This window comes from Manacus candei, unplaced genomic scaffold (genome assembly GCF_025592945.1).
Source record: "Manacus candei isolate 608988 ecotype Guabito, Panama unplaced genomic scaffold, ASM2559294v1 h1tg000014l, whole genome shotgun sequence".
Taxonomy (NCBI): domain Eukaryota; kingdom Metazoa; phylum Chordata; class Aves; order Passeriformes; family Pipridae; genus Manacus; species Manacus candei.
The window spans coordinates 19229149-19243317 of NW_026138062.1; the positions used below are offsets into that span (position 1 = coordinate 19229149).

The window sequence follows — 14169 nt, forward strand, 5'->3', positions numbered from 1 at the left end:
ATCAGAACTAAATGTTTCAGAAGTTGGCTGCCCCCCCCCCCCCCATTATGAATTCAGGACTGCCCACAATCCATTTCTGATGTTATAAAAACATATGTTGAATAACCATTAGATGGAAAAAATTTTTCTAGAGAGTAGGAAAAGAAAGGGGCTCATTCAGCCCTGTCCCTTGCTGCCAGACAGCAGTGTCAAAAATCCATGAATCAAGCTCTGTAATGTGGCTGGTTCAAAACCTCAAAGCTCCAGTGGGTAGAAACCTTTACATTTTCAGCTGAAGTTTATTCATCAGCAGTTTATAGCCATTTGCTTCTGCATAAATAAAGTTTTATTGTTATTTGAGCTAAAATAACTTCTTCGGCTTCCCTGTATTTTATTCTAAGCTTACTAGGGGAGCACTTTCAGCCTTCTAGACAAGCTGGTCTTCCCGTTTTTCTGGTCAGCCTAGGGCCCTTCTCTCCACCCACTCTAATCTCTGTTGATTTTACTTGACTGCAGGTGTTCAGGATTGTGTACAATGTTCTGTACAAAGTTCTTTCAAGACCTACAGAGACATAAATACCTTTGTATTTCTGTTGACAATTACTTCCTTAATTCATCACAGATTTGCATCTATTTTTCTCCTGTCTGTAAAATAGTGTGTATATTTGTATATGTCACCAGCTGCCTGGTTTTGTCATTTCTCATGGTAAGTCCTCAGCTTGAAGCAGATAATCATAGAATGATTTTGTTTGGAAGGGACCTTTGAAGGTCATCTAGTCCAATTCCCCCTGCCATGGGCTAGGATGTCTTCAACTAGAACAGGTTGCTCAGAACCCCGTCCAATCTAATCTTGAATGTTTCCAGGTATCTGGAACATCTACAAATCCTGTTTCTTCTACCATTTAGCATCATCTGATAGTTTCTACTCTTAACTTTTATCCCATTTTTATTTTCTCAGTTCTTCTGATGATATTCCAATCCTCTTATGTGTTGATAATATCTTTCTATTTTGAGTCTCCACAATTTTTGTGTAGGCTCTTAATTCCCATGCCTATCTAAGTATGGTCCTGTCCCCAAATTGCTGTTACCCTCTCAGTCAGATGACATGATAATTTCCTTTCAAGTAGTTTATTTTGTACTATGTTCAAATTAGTGTATTTCCATGTTGGACACATGGATTCTACTGTGTCTTCTCTGCTTAAAAATATGTTCATAAGGAACTGTAGTATGAGCTACCTTTAGTAAGCCTGTATTACATTCTTTTCACTTGTCATTCATCTTTGGTTTTCAGTCATATTTAGAGTGGTTTCTTGAGAAAATGAAGCTTACATGGTGACACTGTCTAACTCTCCCCCTAATTCTCTTCCCATTGTAATTTTGAACTTACTGTCAAATTTCAGGCTACCTTGACAGAGAGCTAGATGCCTGGCAAATACCAAGTTCCAAAAAATGGACTGAAAGTAAGTGATGAAAAGAATAGGGCCTTTAAACCAAGTTAGTGCCTCTACTGAAGAGAAGACCTTCCAAGTAAAAGCTTAGAGAGCAGACAGCTGATACAAGGAGGAGGACAGGACAGAAATGCCCCACTGTGTTAAGAGCTTTAGCACGAGCTCATGCTTTCAAGCCAGTCATGAGGAGCAAATCTGGAGGAGAGGAGTCCTTGTTTTGCCACATGCCTTGTGGAATAGCCAGCTATAAGACTAAGGAGTACAACTCTCAAATCTCGTCTAAGTGACTTTATCCCCATTTGCTTCCACTTGTAATTGTGATTAGCGGGTGTCCTCTTAGAAGATTCCTGCATGAAGAATCAAAAGGGATCATAACCTGCAGCTGCCAGTATGTATTTTCTGAAGTGATGGATCATCTGTTGCCGGGTGATGATGAGTTAAAAACTGTAATGTAAGAATCTGTGGTTAGGATAATGGTAGAGTATGAAGTGAAGAGAAATGTATTTTATCACTGAACGGTGCTGTGGTGACTTGGTGTCAAGACTGAAACTATATAGTCAAAAAAGTACAAAGTTCTTTTGTACTTTGTAGCCTTTGTTCCTAACTAATCTTGTAGTTTTATGGAAAAATTAATGATTATTTTAAATACAGACACTCTACTCTAGACAGTTATGTAAGTATTTTTGGGGATGAAAATATGTTTATAGTCAACATTTCAGTTAGAAATGTGAACTTCATTTTTTAAAAATCTCAGGACCTCTAGCTGAGGAGTACTTCATTTTAAAAATCAAATTATGTCCCCCTTTGCTTTTCTTTGTGTGGAGTCTTCTGAAAGGGAAAGATGAAGGGAAGACTTAAGCATTCTGGTTATACCTACCTGTGGCAGTTTGAGCCACATTAGAAAATCCAAAATCCAGTTTCCAGATTTCCCCCCACCCCTTCCCACAGTTTATCCCAACACCGGAGAGAAACTTTCAGGCCAGAGGCTTCTATAGGGGAAGGGGGAAGTATTTACATTTATTTTACACAAATAAATACTATACAAACTAAAGGCAACTATATATATATTACATTTCTATCAGTCCTTTTAAGCCCCTCCCTTTAACTTTAGTCCAGGAAGAGCCTTTCAAGGCTGCTGGGTAACGCAGTCTCTCTCTCGTGGGAGTGTTCTGGGCCCCTGAATACTCCCTAACCAACCTTCAGCTGTTTGCTGCAGTCTTTCTCCTCACCAAGTCCAAGAAAGTAGCTTTGAGTCCTTTCTCCTCAGTCTGCTGTGTGATTCTCTTTCTCAGTCTCATACCTCGGTTCGCTGTTGCTGTGGTGTAGCTTATCACAGTAGGTGTTTGGAATCTTCGTTCCTCCAAGTCAGTTTTCGGCTGCCCCCGATCAGCTTCGGCAGGGCAGCTCCCGAGCCTCTCTCTCCCTCTCTCTCTGGCCCATCTCCAATTTCGCCTGGGATTCTTCTCCCGAGTGCTGAGCTGTTTTATTATCAGCCCGTTCACTTGGCTCTGCTTCAAATGCTGAGCCTCTCCTCCACTTTACAGTGGAGGGAAAGAAAAGGCCCCCCTCCACAGCTTAACTGCAGAAAGTGGGGGGAAGAGAGCTTAGCTGCAAGGCCTGCCTCTCTCCTCTTACATCAGGTGCTTTGAGTCGCGTCCCTCACACTCACTCCAATGCTGCCTCTAACTCTGGCCTAGGCAGAGCTGGGGGGTCCGCAGGGCTCCCCTCTCCCCCCAGAGGGGGAAAGAAGGAGCCCAGCCACCCCCTGGCCTTCTCCACCTATACACAGCAGACACCACCAACAAAAAACTACCAGCAGCTTCTGGTAGCTGTGTATATATGATTTTTAGCAGAAGTGAACAAGACGAGTGGTGATTGGCTCTCCAGGGAACACTGTCCTGGCACCCAGTCACCTCTGAGCCCCCGACTCCCAGGGGGGCTCATGACACTACCCCAACCTGGATGAAAATACTTCTTTTCTGAAATGCATCTCTCTTGCTTTCAGACTCTCTCTGTTGCATCATCACATCCTCATCCTGTGTCTTCAGGGATAATAAAAACATGCAGGTCCTTCTCAAAGTATGTTGTGAATTATTAATCTTCTATTTGCAGCACACGTGGGATTACCGCGTGCTTGACACTCGCTAGCAGCATTTAAGCACCTTTATTGTATACTATTGGCGTCCTAATCTTTTCCAGTGCTTGTATGTAGCTGAACATGCCCAAAAGAGTGAGTCGTTAGGGTACCCAGTCTTTAATCTTGTACTTTGTCAGGTTGAGATGTGACTTTGCTCTGTTGCAAGTTGGCTGGTGGTGCCAAAGCTTGGAGTTGTGAGCTGCATGGGAGCAGGGCTCTGCAGCTGGGAGTGAAGGTTATGTAGCGAAAACTGCAGAAATAAAAATGAGTTTGAACTGGACTGTGAGGAACTTGAAAATGGAAAGCTGAAAGTGGTGAGGTTTCAGACACTGAACATGAAAATATCCCTGTAAAACTGACCTAGCAACAAATGAGAAGCTATATACAAATTCACCTACTGTGGACACTATAAAAGAAATTTTGGGTTAAATAAGACACTTAAAAATATTTCCTTCATGTCATAGAAACTGTAAAGATAATCTGCAGAAATGTTTTGAAATGTTTTAGTAAGATGTTAAGACAGAATCTGTATAAATTTGTTTTTTTAAAGTGAGAATTTTGTACTTCGCTGTTTTATATGATTGCTATTTATAGTTGCAATAGAATGTATGTCTAATCTAGGTATTAATTCCATAGGATATTTGGGGATTACTAACACATGGATGTATGGCACAAATGGCGTCATATTTCCTGATGGAATCTGTAGCATGTCAGTAATAACAACAAAGCATGAGAGGAGTGGATTCTTTGGGACCACTGGGTTTTCTTCTTTATGCTGTGTGTATTGTGCTCATTTAATTCTCTCCTTTAAAACCTCTTGTATAAAGCTTTTTTGTAATTGTAAAAGTTGAAGAATAATGAGATTGAAGTGATTTGTGTATATATTTATGTTTTCACAACAAATTTTTCAAGTGTGTGTGTGGAGGGATTGTGGTGTTTTGTTTTATTGTGGAAAGAGATGAAAGTTTGAGATTATTTTTACTGCTTTTTTTTTTTAACCTCTTTTTCGTTTCTGTACAAACTGGAATGCAGTCCAGAACAGTGCTCTCCCTGGAAAGTGGTACAGCTTTAACCAGAGCATATTCCCATCTATAGTCAGTCAGTCATTGACTTCAGTAGATCTTTATATTAGACCCTCAGCAAAACCCATAAGAATTCACAACTTAATGCTTTGTAAGATGAGAAACTAATCTAGTTGGTTTCTTTCATATATAAATACAGTGATGTGGTATTTGCTTTTCTAGCCATACAGAGAAGGAATGTTTTAAATTAAACAAACAAATAATTTTCATTAAAATGCTCAGTCTTCCGTTTAAATGTCATGAAAACATTTGTGTTCGTATTTGGACCTGATTGTCTGTTCCTTATTTAATTCAGCCAATGTTTTACGCAAGTGAGGTCTGACCCACAGATTCTTGAAGTCTGTCAGACTTAGGAGATAGCTTAAACTGCTTCCTCCCAAGAAGTTTTAGGCTGAAAAAGAAAAGAAGCTGAAGAAGAAGAAGAGATAGCAGAGAATCTGGGACCTTAACTTGCAGTGCTCTAAATGAAGGATGCGTTTAGTGTGCTGGCATTTACAGTTGCTTATCTGCATCATGATGGAGCTAGTGTAGTCTGACAGAAACCCTTATGAGAATTCTAGAGGATCCTGCCAGATACAGTGTCCAAAATATGTTGGACATAGACATAGACTAACTGGAGTGCTGACTGTGGTCTTTAGGAAGCATCCAGCTGCTGTGCAGGTGCTGAGTAGTTGCTTTCCACATGCTAATGGTGGCTTGAGAATCCTGGATGAACTTGCAATAACTGTACGTGAGAACTTTTACTGCTTCACTGAGCTGCTGAGACAAAATGTAGTGCCTGAGGCATACTTTTCTTGTTCATAATGCTTTTGTGTGTTTTTATTGTGTTTTTGTATAAACCTTAAAACCTGTTTTTATTTCTTGTTCAATTTAAGGCAGTCCTCTTCTGTCCTGAAGGAAGAAATCCAGGTGAAGAAAGACCATGCCTTTGTTTAGTAAATCGCACAAAAATCCTGCTGAGATTGTGAAAGTTCTGAAAGAAAACATGGCCATATTGGAAAAACAAGAAAAAAGGACAGACAAGGTATGAGATGATGTTGTAGAAGACCAATAAGGTTTTTATGCTGGTGGAGCAGTAGAATAAAGGGAACAAAATTGTGTTTGCTCACTGCCCTGATTCTGCAGGTGCTTGCCTGTGTAAGTAGCTGAGTGTTGGAATGGTTCTGCTGAGATCAGGGGTCTTTTGCATAGGTAAAATACAACAGATCCAGGGGCCAAACCAAAAATGCTGACATCCAGGAGCCTCAGCCAAAACGAAGGATGATCTCCCACTACTTCAAACAGTAATGCATCTAACAAAACAGCTTGGAAGGCTATTTGAAAACTATTATACTATTAATTGTTTTAGCAGGATAACAAATGAGACTGTCAATTAATGTGTAGGTACCCACAGAGCAATACTTACTTCTGATGAACACTGTTCACATAAAACAGCAAACCTGTATGTATCCAGAAGAGATTTCACTGTGTTGATCCTTTACACTGTTCAAGGTGCTAGTGCTTCCTAAATGAGCTGTGCTACTCATATTCTAATTATAGTGCTAGGCTTTTGCTAATATTACTGCTCTCTTCTAATTCTGTGACACAGACCCAAATTACTTTTGCCACTTTTCCAGTGACCACCTGAGAAGATGCTCCCCAACATAAAAAATGCTCCCAATTAGACATTTGTGCTTGCATAAAATCAAATAATTTTGTTTTCTTTTTTGCATCTGAGTATATGATTTTAATTAACAACGAACTAATTTTAAGTTAAAACTGAGTGTCAATGGAAACAGAAATAGCTGATAAGTTATATTAGTAGAGTTTTCATGGAGCTGATTTTTGCATGTGTGCATGTTGTGCTTCCCCCAGTTGTGCAGGAGCGTGTATTAAAACAACCCCAACCCAAAAGGTAGACATGGAGCCCTTTGTGCCCTTAGTGAAATCCTCTTGAAACTTTTTAGTTCAAAGGAAGTAGCTCAGAGTGTGTTAATTATGTAAGATTGGTCACACGGATTTCTGGGAGGCCTCCGGTATTTGATGTCTCATGCTGAAATACCTTCGGTTAACTGAAAAGCACTGAGAGAATTTGACTCAACTAAAACATAAGTAACTAAATAAACCAACAGAATCTGTTCTCCCCTGCTGAATTCATCTTTTGGAGCCTGATTAAAGAAGACATTCAAAGCAGAAGCTCTAGACTCAGATTTCTTTTCAATTTGCCTTGCAGCATGACTCCTCAGGGTTGTGGTTCTGAGAATTTTTGGCTTTGAGCTGGTTTGTTTATTTGTGTGTCAGTGACAAAGGAGAAGAAATTCAGACTTCTTAGAAAATCAAGAACTTCATGTAAATCTTTCATAAAAGTCAGAACAGCTGGTGTGTGTTTTCCGCACAGAACAAAAGATACGGGAGTGTTTCCTTGGCATATTAGAATGGAAACAGCTCGTGAACTTAATGACGCTTATTTTACAGGAGGAGGTTGGTTTTCAGTTATTTTTTATGTCCTTCATTGCTATGGGGTAGAGGCTGTTCCTGGGGAGAGGAGGGAGTGGGACAGGCAGTCCCTTCAGCAGCAAGGCAGAAGGTGAAGAAAGCAGCCTTTTTTTTTGTGAGTATATGGTTTATATGGCTTGTTGACTCAGAACTTTGTGCTGTGATGTAGAAGAAACACATAGGGCCTCCCTCCTTTCAGGAGGAAAGATGTGAGACTCCCTGGTAATGCTGCCTTTCATCTAGAGTGTGCACTGAGCTGTTCTGAAATAAATACCTATTAAAGAAAATAGCCAAATTTGTTCTCCTGAGTTTAGGGAAGTAAATTGTAAGGAATATCTTTAGTACTGTGACGATGATAAACTTTAAAAAATGGCAGGAAAGACAATCCCCCCAGTCGCGTCTGCTACTATCCATTCAGGTTTGTGGACTTAGTAATACCATTTTTAAGTGTTGTTTGAAATTTGAATTGGAGAAGAACAGATGATGGAGACACTTTCAATGGCACAAAGGTTCTCAAAAGTTAGTAATGCTAATAAGTAACATGTTTTCATGAGTATGATTAGAGAACTTTAACTGAAAACAAAAGCAAAGAAAAACAAAGTACAGTGCTGTACACTGTGCTCCTCAAAACTTGGCAAGATTTTTAAATTTACCTCCAGTTTGATTTCCAAATGGAGAAGGAACGTGTCAAACTTTCATGAAAAGCTCCAGAGGTCTGACTCCTTCAAGAGTCAGAAACTCTGGATATCTCAGAGCTGGTTTTGGACCCGGTGGCCCTGTGAACACAGAAGTTTGGAAAGCAGAAATCTGAAGTTTTTCAGATTTCTGACTCCTTGTCTGCTGTGAGAACTAGAGGGGTACTGTTGTGCCTCACCAGAAAACCAAGGTTCCCAGAACTTCCAGGGTATGACTCCAGAGAATCCCTGATTTTACATGCAGAATAGTTTCAAACTAGGTCTTACTTCAGATACTTAAACAAGAAGATTTATCCTGTGACAGTTGAGCTGTTATTGTAGTACAGCCAATATGGTATGTGGGTTGAGACAGCTAAAAGCTGCTAATACAGCCGGAATTGGCAGGGAAGTGTGGCAAAGCTTGAATTAACTGCAGGGGTAGCAGAGAACCTCCTTGATTCTTTTCCCAGTTGAGAAGTCATAAGTATGAGGTGAAGGTGCCCTGGGCAGCTGGGAACACACAAGGTCAGACAGGGAGAAGCTTGATGCTTCTCATACAACTTTGTGAAACTGTCAGCAGGAACCATCTGTGTCTTGGAGGGGATGTTTTTAAATAATGCAGAAATGATCATTCCTACCAAGCTATGCAGGATGCAGGTAGAGGGAATTTACAGCAGAGCAGTTGAGACTACAGGGTAATGGGGAGAGGGTGGAGGACAGAGCTTGATAGATAGGATCAAGAGAAGATAGGATAGAGAAGCCACTTGTAAATGCAAAGGAAATTATACATCTTTTCTGTGGCATTTCCATGTACACACATAATATAGGAAAGTTTATACTCTTTCTTCATGATGCTTTTTGTTAGTCATAGAGTAGTACCCATTCAGGCTTTGAGTACTGTTGACTGAGCTAGCATCTGTCTTCTTAGATAAGGATTGAATTTGACCCAGTTTCTCCATGTGTCTTATTTTTTTTAAACTATTAATGTGTGTAGTGTTGCCATAATGCTTTTTAATGCTTTTTAAACACTCTCAACTGAAAAATAGGCTAAGTTTGAATGTGTGGTTCTTACTTTTATGTGTGGGTTTCTTTGTGTACTTGCATGGATGTGTGTGTGCTTAAAGCTTTGCCATTTTCTCAGCTACATTCTCATGGTTGATAGACCACAGGTTGAGAAGTACCAGCACATGTGGCTCCTTTTTCTCTGAAGTGCTCTTTCTAATATCTTGGTTTTATAATTTTTTAAAAATAACATCTATTTTAAAGCAGGCATTGTAGCACTGGCAAATCTAATGTAACAACTGGGAGATTAAGTAGGGTAAGACAGAGCTGAAAAAGTGGACTAAAGCCTTCTTTATCAACCATCCCCTTCTCTTCCAACATCTGAAATAAAATAAAATGTTATTGGAGCATGTATGATTCCTGACATCCTGTTCAGGCTTTGATGTGGTGAGGAATAATTAATTAAGTTTTATTACAAAATTCTATAAATGTCATAAAAATTTTAATCTCAGTCACGTGGGACCAAAATGTTCTTGAATTTAATAAAAAAAGCCCATTCTGGAATTAGCTAGAAAAGCAGGGAAGTATTTAAATACCTAAGAAAGGAAACCTTCAGTGCTTAGACTCTCGTCCTTCTTTCTGGCATGAATCCTGTAGCATTCGGAGGATGCATGTAAATAGGGATGAGGAGAGGAGAAACCCTGATATCAAGTGCTCAGATCTGTTGAACCTGAGGAAGAAGGGACAGCTTGTGACACGCTGGTCACAGTCCTTCATTTATTACTGATATGTTGCCATGTCTTCTGTTGATTGATGTTGTAAAAGATCATTAATAAAAACGATGCCTGATCCACCTTACAAAAAGAGGGGTGTGACATCCTGACTTCTCCAAGTCTTGTGTTCAGCTGCTGAGTCCGGTCGGCACAAAGCAGTGCAGGTGGCATCCAGTATGTCACTGAAGAATGTCCTTGAACACATCACCCTCTTCCTGCTAACCACACACCTTCGGGTGTGGCAGCCTGACTCAGTGCCATCTGTGGTGCCTACAGGTTTGGTAACATTTTCTGAACTTGCCTTGCAGCAAAAGTCTTTCAAGTGTCACAGGCTTTTAATTTAGTGCAGCAAACGGATCTGAGATTGGTTGAAACTCAGTCTAATCTTTGCAGGTAGTCTAGATGGGCCAGAAGATTTGCAGTTTCTGGTGTGGCTGATCCAAGATTAAGGGTTTATTGCGGAAAATGAACCCAAATGCATTACAGCAGGTTCAGGGTGCTGGGCTGAGTGTTTTCCTAGCAGGCAGAACTGCAGGCTGTAGCACCTTTATCAGTGTTCAGAAACAAGAGTGAAGCTAGATGTACAATAACCTGCAGTGTCTAGCTTCTGCCCCTTTCACTTAAATATATCTAACAAGAGTGCTTGTTTAGGTAGGTCACTGTAATCTGTCCTCTGTTTGACCTCTGTGTGCTGTAACAAATTTGGTACTGTTCAGAAGGATCAGGAGAACAGCATTTTATTAAGGCTACATTTAAAAGACTTCAAGATTTCTGGAACAAATATTTCTATCAATAAATCCTGCTTTTTTACATAGCAACAATGAAGCCATTATAGGCTCTTGTTCACCTCGCTCGCTGCTGCGTTGATAAAGTGTCTGGGGACTGGTGTGTGAGATGAGGTGCATGCGGAGGACACGATGTGCATTTGCATGGAAGAACAGTTGCGTGACTGCTGTGAATGTGAATACCTGTGGATGTGATTCTTCAGCTGCCAAAGTCAGTTGCAAAATTGCCTTCGACTTCATTGCTGCAGACTGAAACCGAGGGAATGAGATAAGAAGGGCTTGGCACCCCTTCTTCCTTGCTCTGTGTGTCCTGGGGTTTTGTGGAGTGTTTCATGTTTCAGCTTCCCTGTTCTGCTAAGGCCTGTTGTTGCTCTAGAGATGGGAGAAACTCCAGATACCATCAGGTGCTGGTGCCAAGAGTTTAAACCTGTCTCTTCTGGTTGCTTTTTATTTTTTAAGGGCCTCACAACCTTTAGTTCTATCTTAAGTGCAGGATTAACAGTGGGAAAGGAATTTATGTCCAGGTGGGGCAAACCTGTCTTCTCCATTTAATCATCCATCCTTTTAAAAGGTGTTTCCCTGCTGTGCCTGCTTGGCCAAATTGTCATTGCCAGCTTCCTTGAGTACTAGTCCATAATGTTTTACTAAATGGCAAATTTCAGGCCTCCTGATCCAAAATGTCCAGTTTGTTCCTATGGATCAGTTTAGCATGAAATTGTATCAAGAATAAGTCAGCTGAGGTGATCCTGAAGTTACACAGATGTTGGATTCCGATTCTGCTAATGGCTTTTCTTGGGAGTCTTTACAGACTGTAGAGAGAGAGACCTGCATTGGCACTATTATTTTAGGAGAAAAATTGGTTTGAATCACATAGAGAGAGTATTTTTAAACCGGTTAAAACCAAATCAAGGAGCTTTATGCTTTTGGTTGCAGTATGTAGCGTGGAGTACTGGCAGATCACTGAATCACACACTGGAGTAATTAACATCACACTGGCAGGCATCTGTGTGTGTTACTGTCTGCTGCTGTGCAAGAGAGCAACAGTTTAGAGAGAGATTTTTGGTCTGGAAATATGCTAGGTACACAAACAGAAGCTGTATTGCCCTATTTGCCATATTCTTATGAACAATTGAGGATTTCTTCACCAGGCATCCTGTATTTTTCTTATGTGTATTTGTTATCTGAGTTTGGGAAGGTGGAAAAAGTTCTTGCAATCTGTTATTTATTCACTGTTATGGTTGGTCATAAATGTTATATTAAGTCCCCAGATGAATAAAAGTAAGAATAAGCCCTTCTGACCTGTAACATGTGGACATACATGTGAGACCTCTAATTTGTTGATGAAACACAGGTAAAATAGAGACAGCCCACTGAAAACTTTGAAGAGTTGCAGCTCAGGTGTAGGAGCTCAGACTGTTGATTATTCAGGGCCTTATGCTTTTCCCTTTATGTTGTTTGTAATCTTCCTTGGAAAGGAGTAAAAAGATGCAATGGATCTACCTTAAATAAGAGGAAATCCATCTCTTTCTCTGACAAGCATAATAGGTCTGGATCACAAGCACTTAATATGACTTTGTTAAGATAAATGTGAAATTGCCATAAGTAGCTGAGGAGAGGAGAGGGGCAAGGTTAGTAAGTAGAGGTAATTTTTATTAACTCAGTTGGAATAGCCAGAAATTCATGTTGCTGAAGTTGAGGACTCTTGGTAAAATATATGGGGGTTTTAAAAAACTGTATGAAGTTTTGATTTCTGAAGCAGATCTACTTTGTTTATTTTGCTACATCACGCAAGCAGTGTTGCAGATAAAATAGCTTAGCCTTTGAGTATGGAAAGTCTTAACTCATGTAATTATGGAAATAAAAATTCAGCTTTGGCCATGAACAAGAGATAAGAAGGCTTTGTTTTAGCCTTCCATGCTGTTCTTTAAAATCTTACTGGAAGATTTTGTAAAAGCAACAAAAAATATGTAAGTCTTGGAGGATTCCTTTGTACCTTAAAGGAAAAAAAAAACCCCAAGAAACTCCTTATTGAACTCTCTCGTATAATAAGAGGAAATAAAATTAACTATTTTGCAGCATTCCTTAATAATGCTGAATTACTGCCCTAAGAACACTGTCATGCACTTTGACCCTCCTGTAGAGAACAGTCCAAAAAACCAGATGAAGCTCAGAAATTGTCTTCTAGACCTGGCCAAGCAAGTTAAACTGAAGAACCCAATATTAAAACTGTGGGAAAGGAAGATCAACGCTGGAGTATGGAAATATTCAATACAGGCATAGTAGTGTTATCCATTCTGTAATAAAGACTGGATATTTGCAACAAGATTGGCTGATCTTCATGTGTGGGATAGGCTGTGGAGAGGAGTGTCTTAAAGTCTTTCAGGGAAGATTTTTTTGCGTTGAATTTTAGGGAATCATTTCTCTGTAAGCTCCTTTCTTTGTGTTATGTTCCCGTTAAGTCAACAGCAACAAGACTTTGATCTGTGAGGAAAATAAGCTGTGACAGGTATCTTCAACTTATAAAATTTCCAGCTTTTGTTGTTGAAGCTGTTGGTAGGTTTAGAAAGACACATAAATGCTGACAAAAAAACAACTTTATGAGTAGGGCAGGTTGAACGTGTTTATAATTTGGAGAAGTTATGTAGGCTTATCTATGCTGTCAGCTTTCCAGTTCTAAGTCTATTGTACATCCTCTAGCCCAGATGGGTTAGCAGAGGATTGTTAGATTTCAGCATTTTCACAAAATGCTGTGTTTCAAAATGGACTCAAAACCCTCTTGTGGGTTGCTGGTCACTATAAACTATACTCTGTGGATGCAGAGTTATTTCTTGTTGGAAATAACTTGTTAGTCCTGTGTTGGATCAAAATAGAGAAGAAATGGCCATCATTGAAAAAACTGCCTTTGTTGCACGGGTGGGTCTAGGTTGTGCTCTCCTTCACTCCCCTTACACAGCTATTGCAAATCAACCTTGTAACTCATGGGACACTCACCCATGCACCCACCTTGAATTTTAGTATTCTGTGGTGGAATTGGATCTTCCCAAGTCTGGACATTGTGAACTAAGATGCCTGTAGACTAGAAACCTGCAAGTTGCCTTGGAAGGTCAAGATCCTGACATCTTGTGCAGGGACAGCACTGATGTGTGTGCTGGGAATCAGCTTGCACTTCATCTTTGCTTTGTTGTCCGTACCCACAACTTTTGACTGATCAAAGTTCAGCTTATCCCACTTTTGACATTTGTATGTAATACAGATAAGCCGTTCTGTTCAGGATTGTGTGTTTAGTTTTCTTCTTTCCCCCCTTTTCCCCCTCTGTTCACAACAGCTTTTGTAAATATAATGGCATAAATTCAGTTATGATGTAAAGGACTCATCCTTAGAGGGTAAAAGGAAAATCTGGTGGAAATAAGATTGTGACTAATTGCAAGACTGAGGCAAATGGCTAAAAGTGCTTAGATATTTCATGAAACTGTTTCTTTTGCTCTATAACTTCTGCTGAAGTGATGCTTGCAGCACTTTGCCATTGTTGCTGTTGCCACTTCTGGAAAATAAAAAGTAATGTGGAAGTCATAATAGACTTCGGAGTTTCTAGCAAATCTCTTTTTTTATTTTTTGTCACTGAGATTCTGTTTGTGGCATTGTTAGGAGGAAGAGTATCTTGCTGAGGCTTTTTGTTGATTTTTGCAATTTTTCCTGAAGAGGGTCAGGACCGGTCTGACTTCTTCTGTAGATATGTTTCTGTCATCCTGTATTTCCATGTATTTGTGTGAGTGTATTTGCTTTGTTGTTTGTTTTGGACACATCTTGGGTCTTT

General features: G+C 39.9%; 1 protein-coding gene across 5 annotated transcripts in view; it reads left to right on the plus strand.

Moving 5' to 3' along the window:
- CAB39L (calcium binding protein 39 like) overlaps window positions 1–14169 on the plus strand; it is a 63719-nt gene that overhangs the window by 21873 nt on the left and 27677 nt on the right. For all 5 annotated transcript variants that reach the window (XM_051779331.1, XM_051779334.1, XM_051779330.1 and 2 more), the window contains one exon: window positions 5522–5670. In XM_051779331.1, coding sequence (XP_051635291.1) covers window positions 5569–5670 — 102 coding nt within the window. In that variant the 5' untranslated portion in view covers window positions 5522–5568. The remainder of the gene's footprint in view (window positions 1–5521; window positions 5671–14169) is intronic.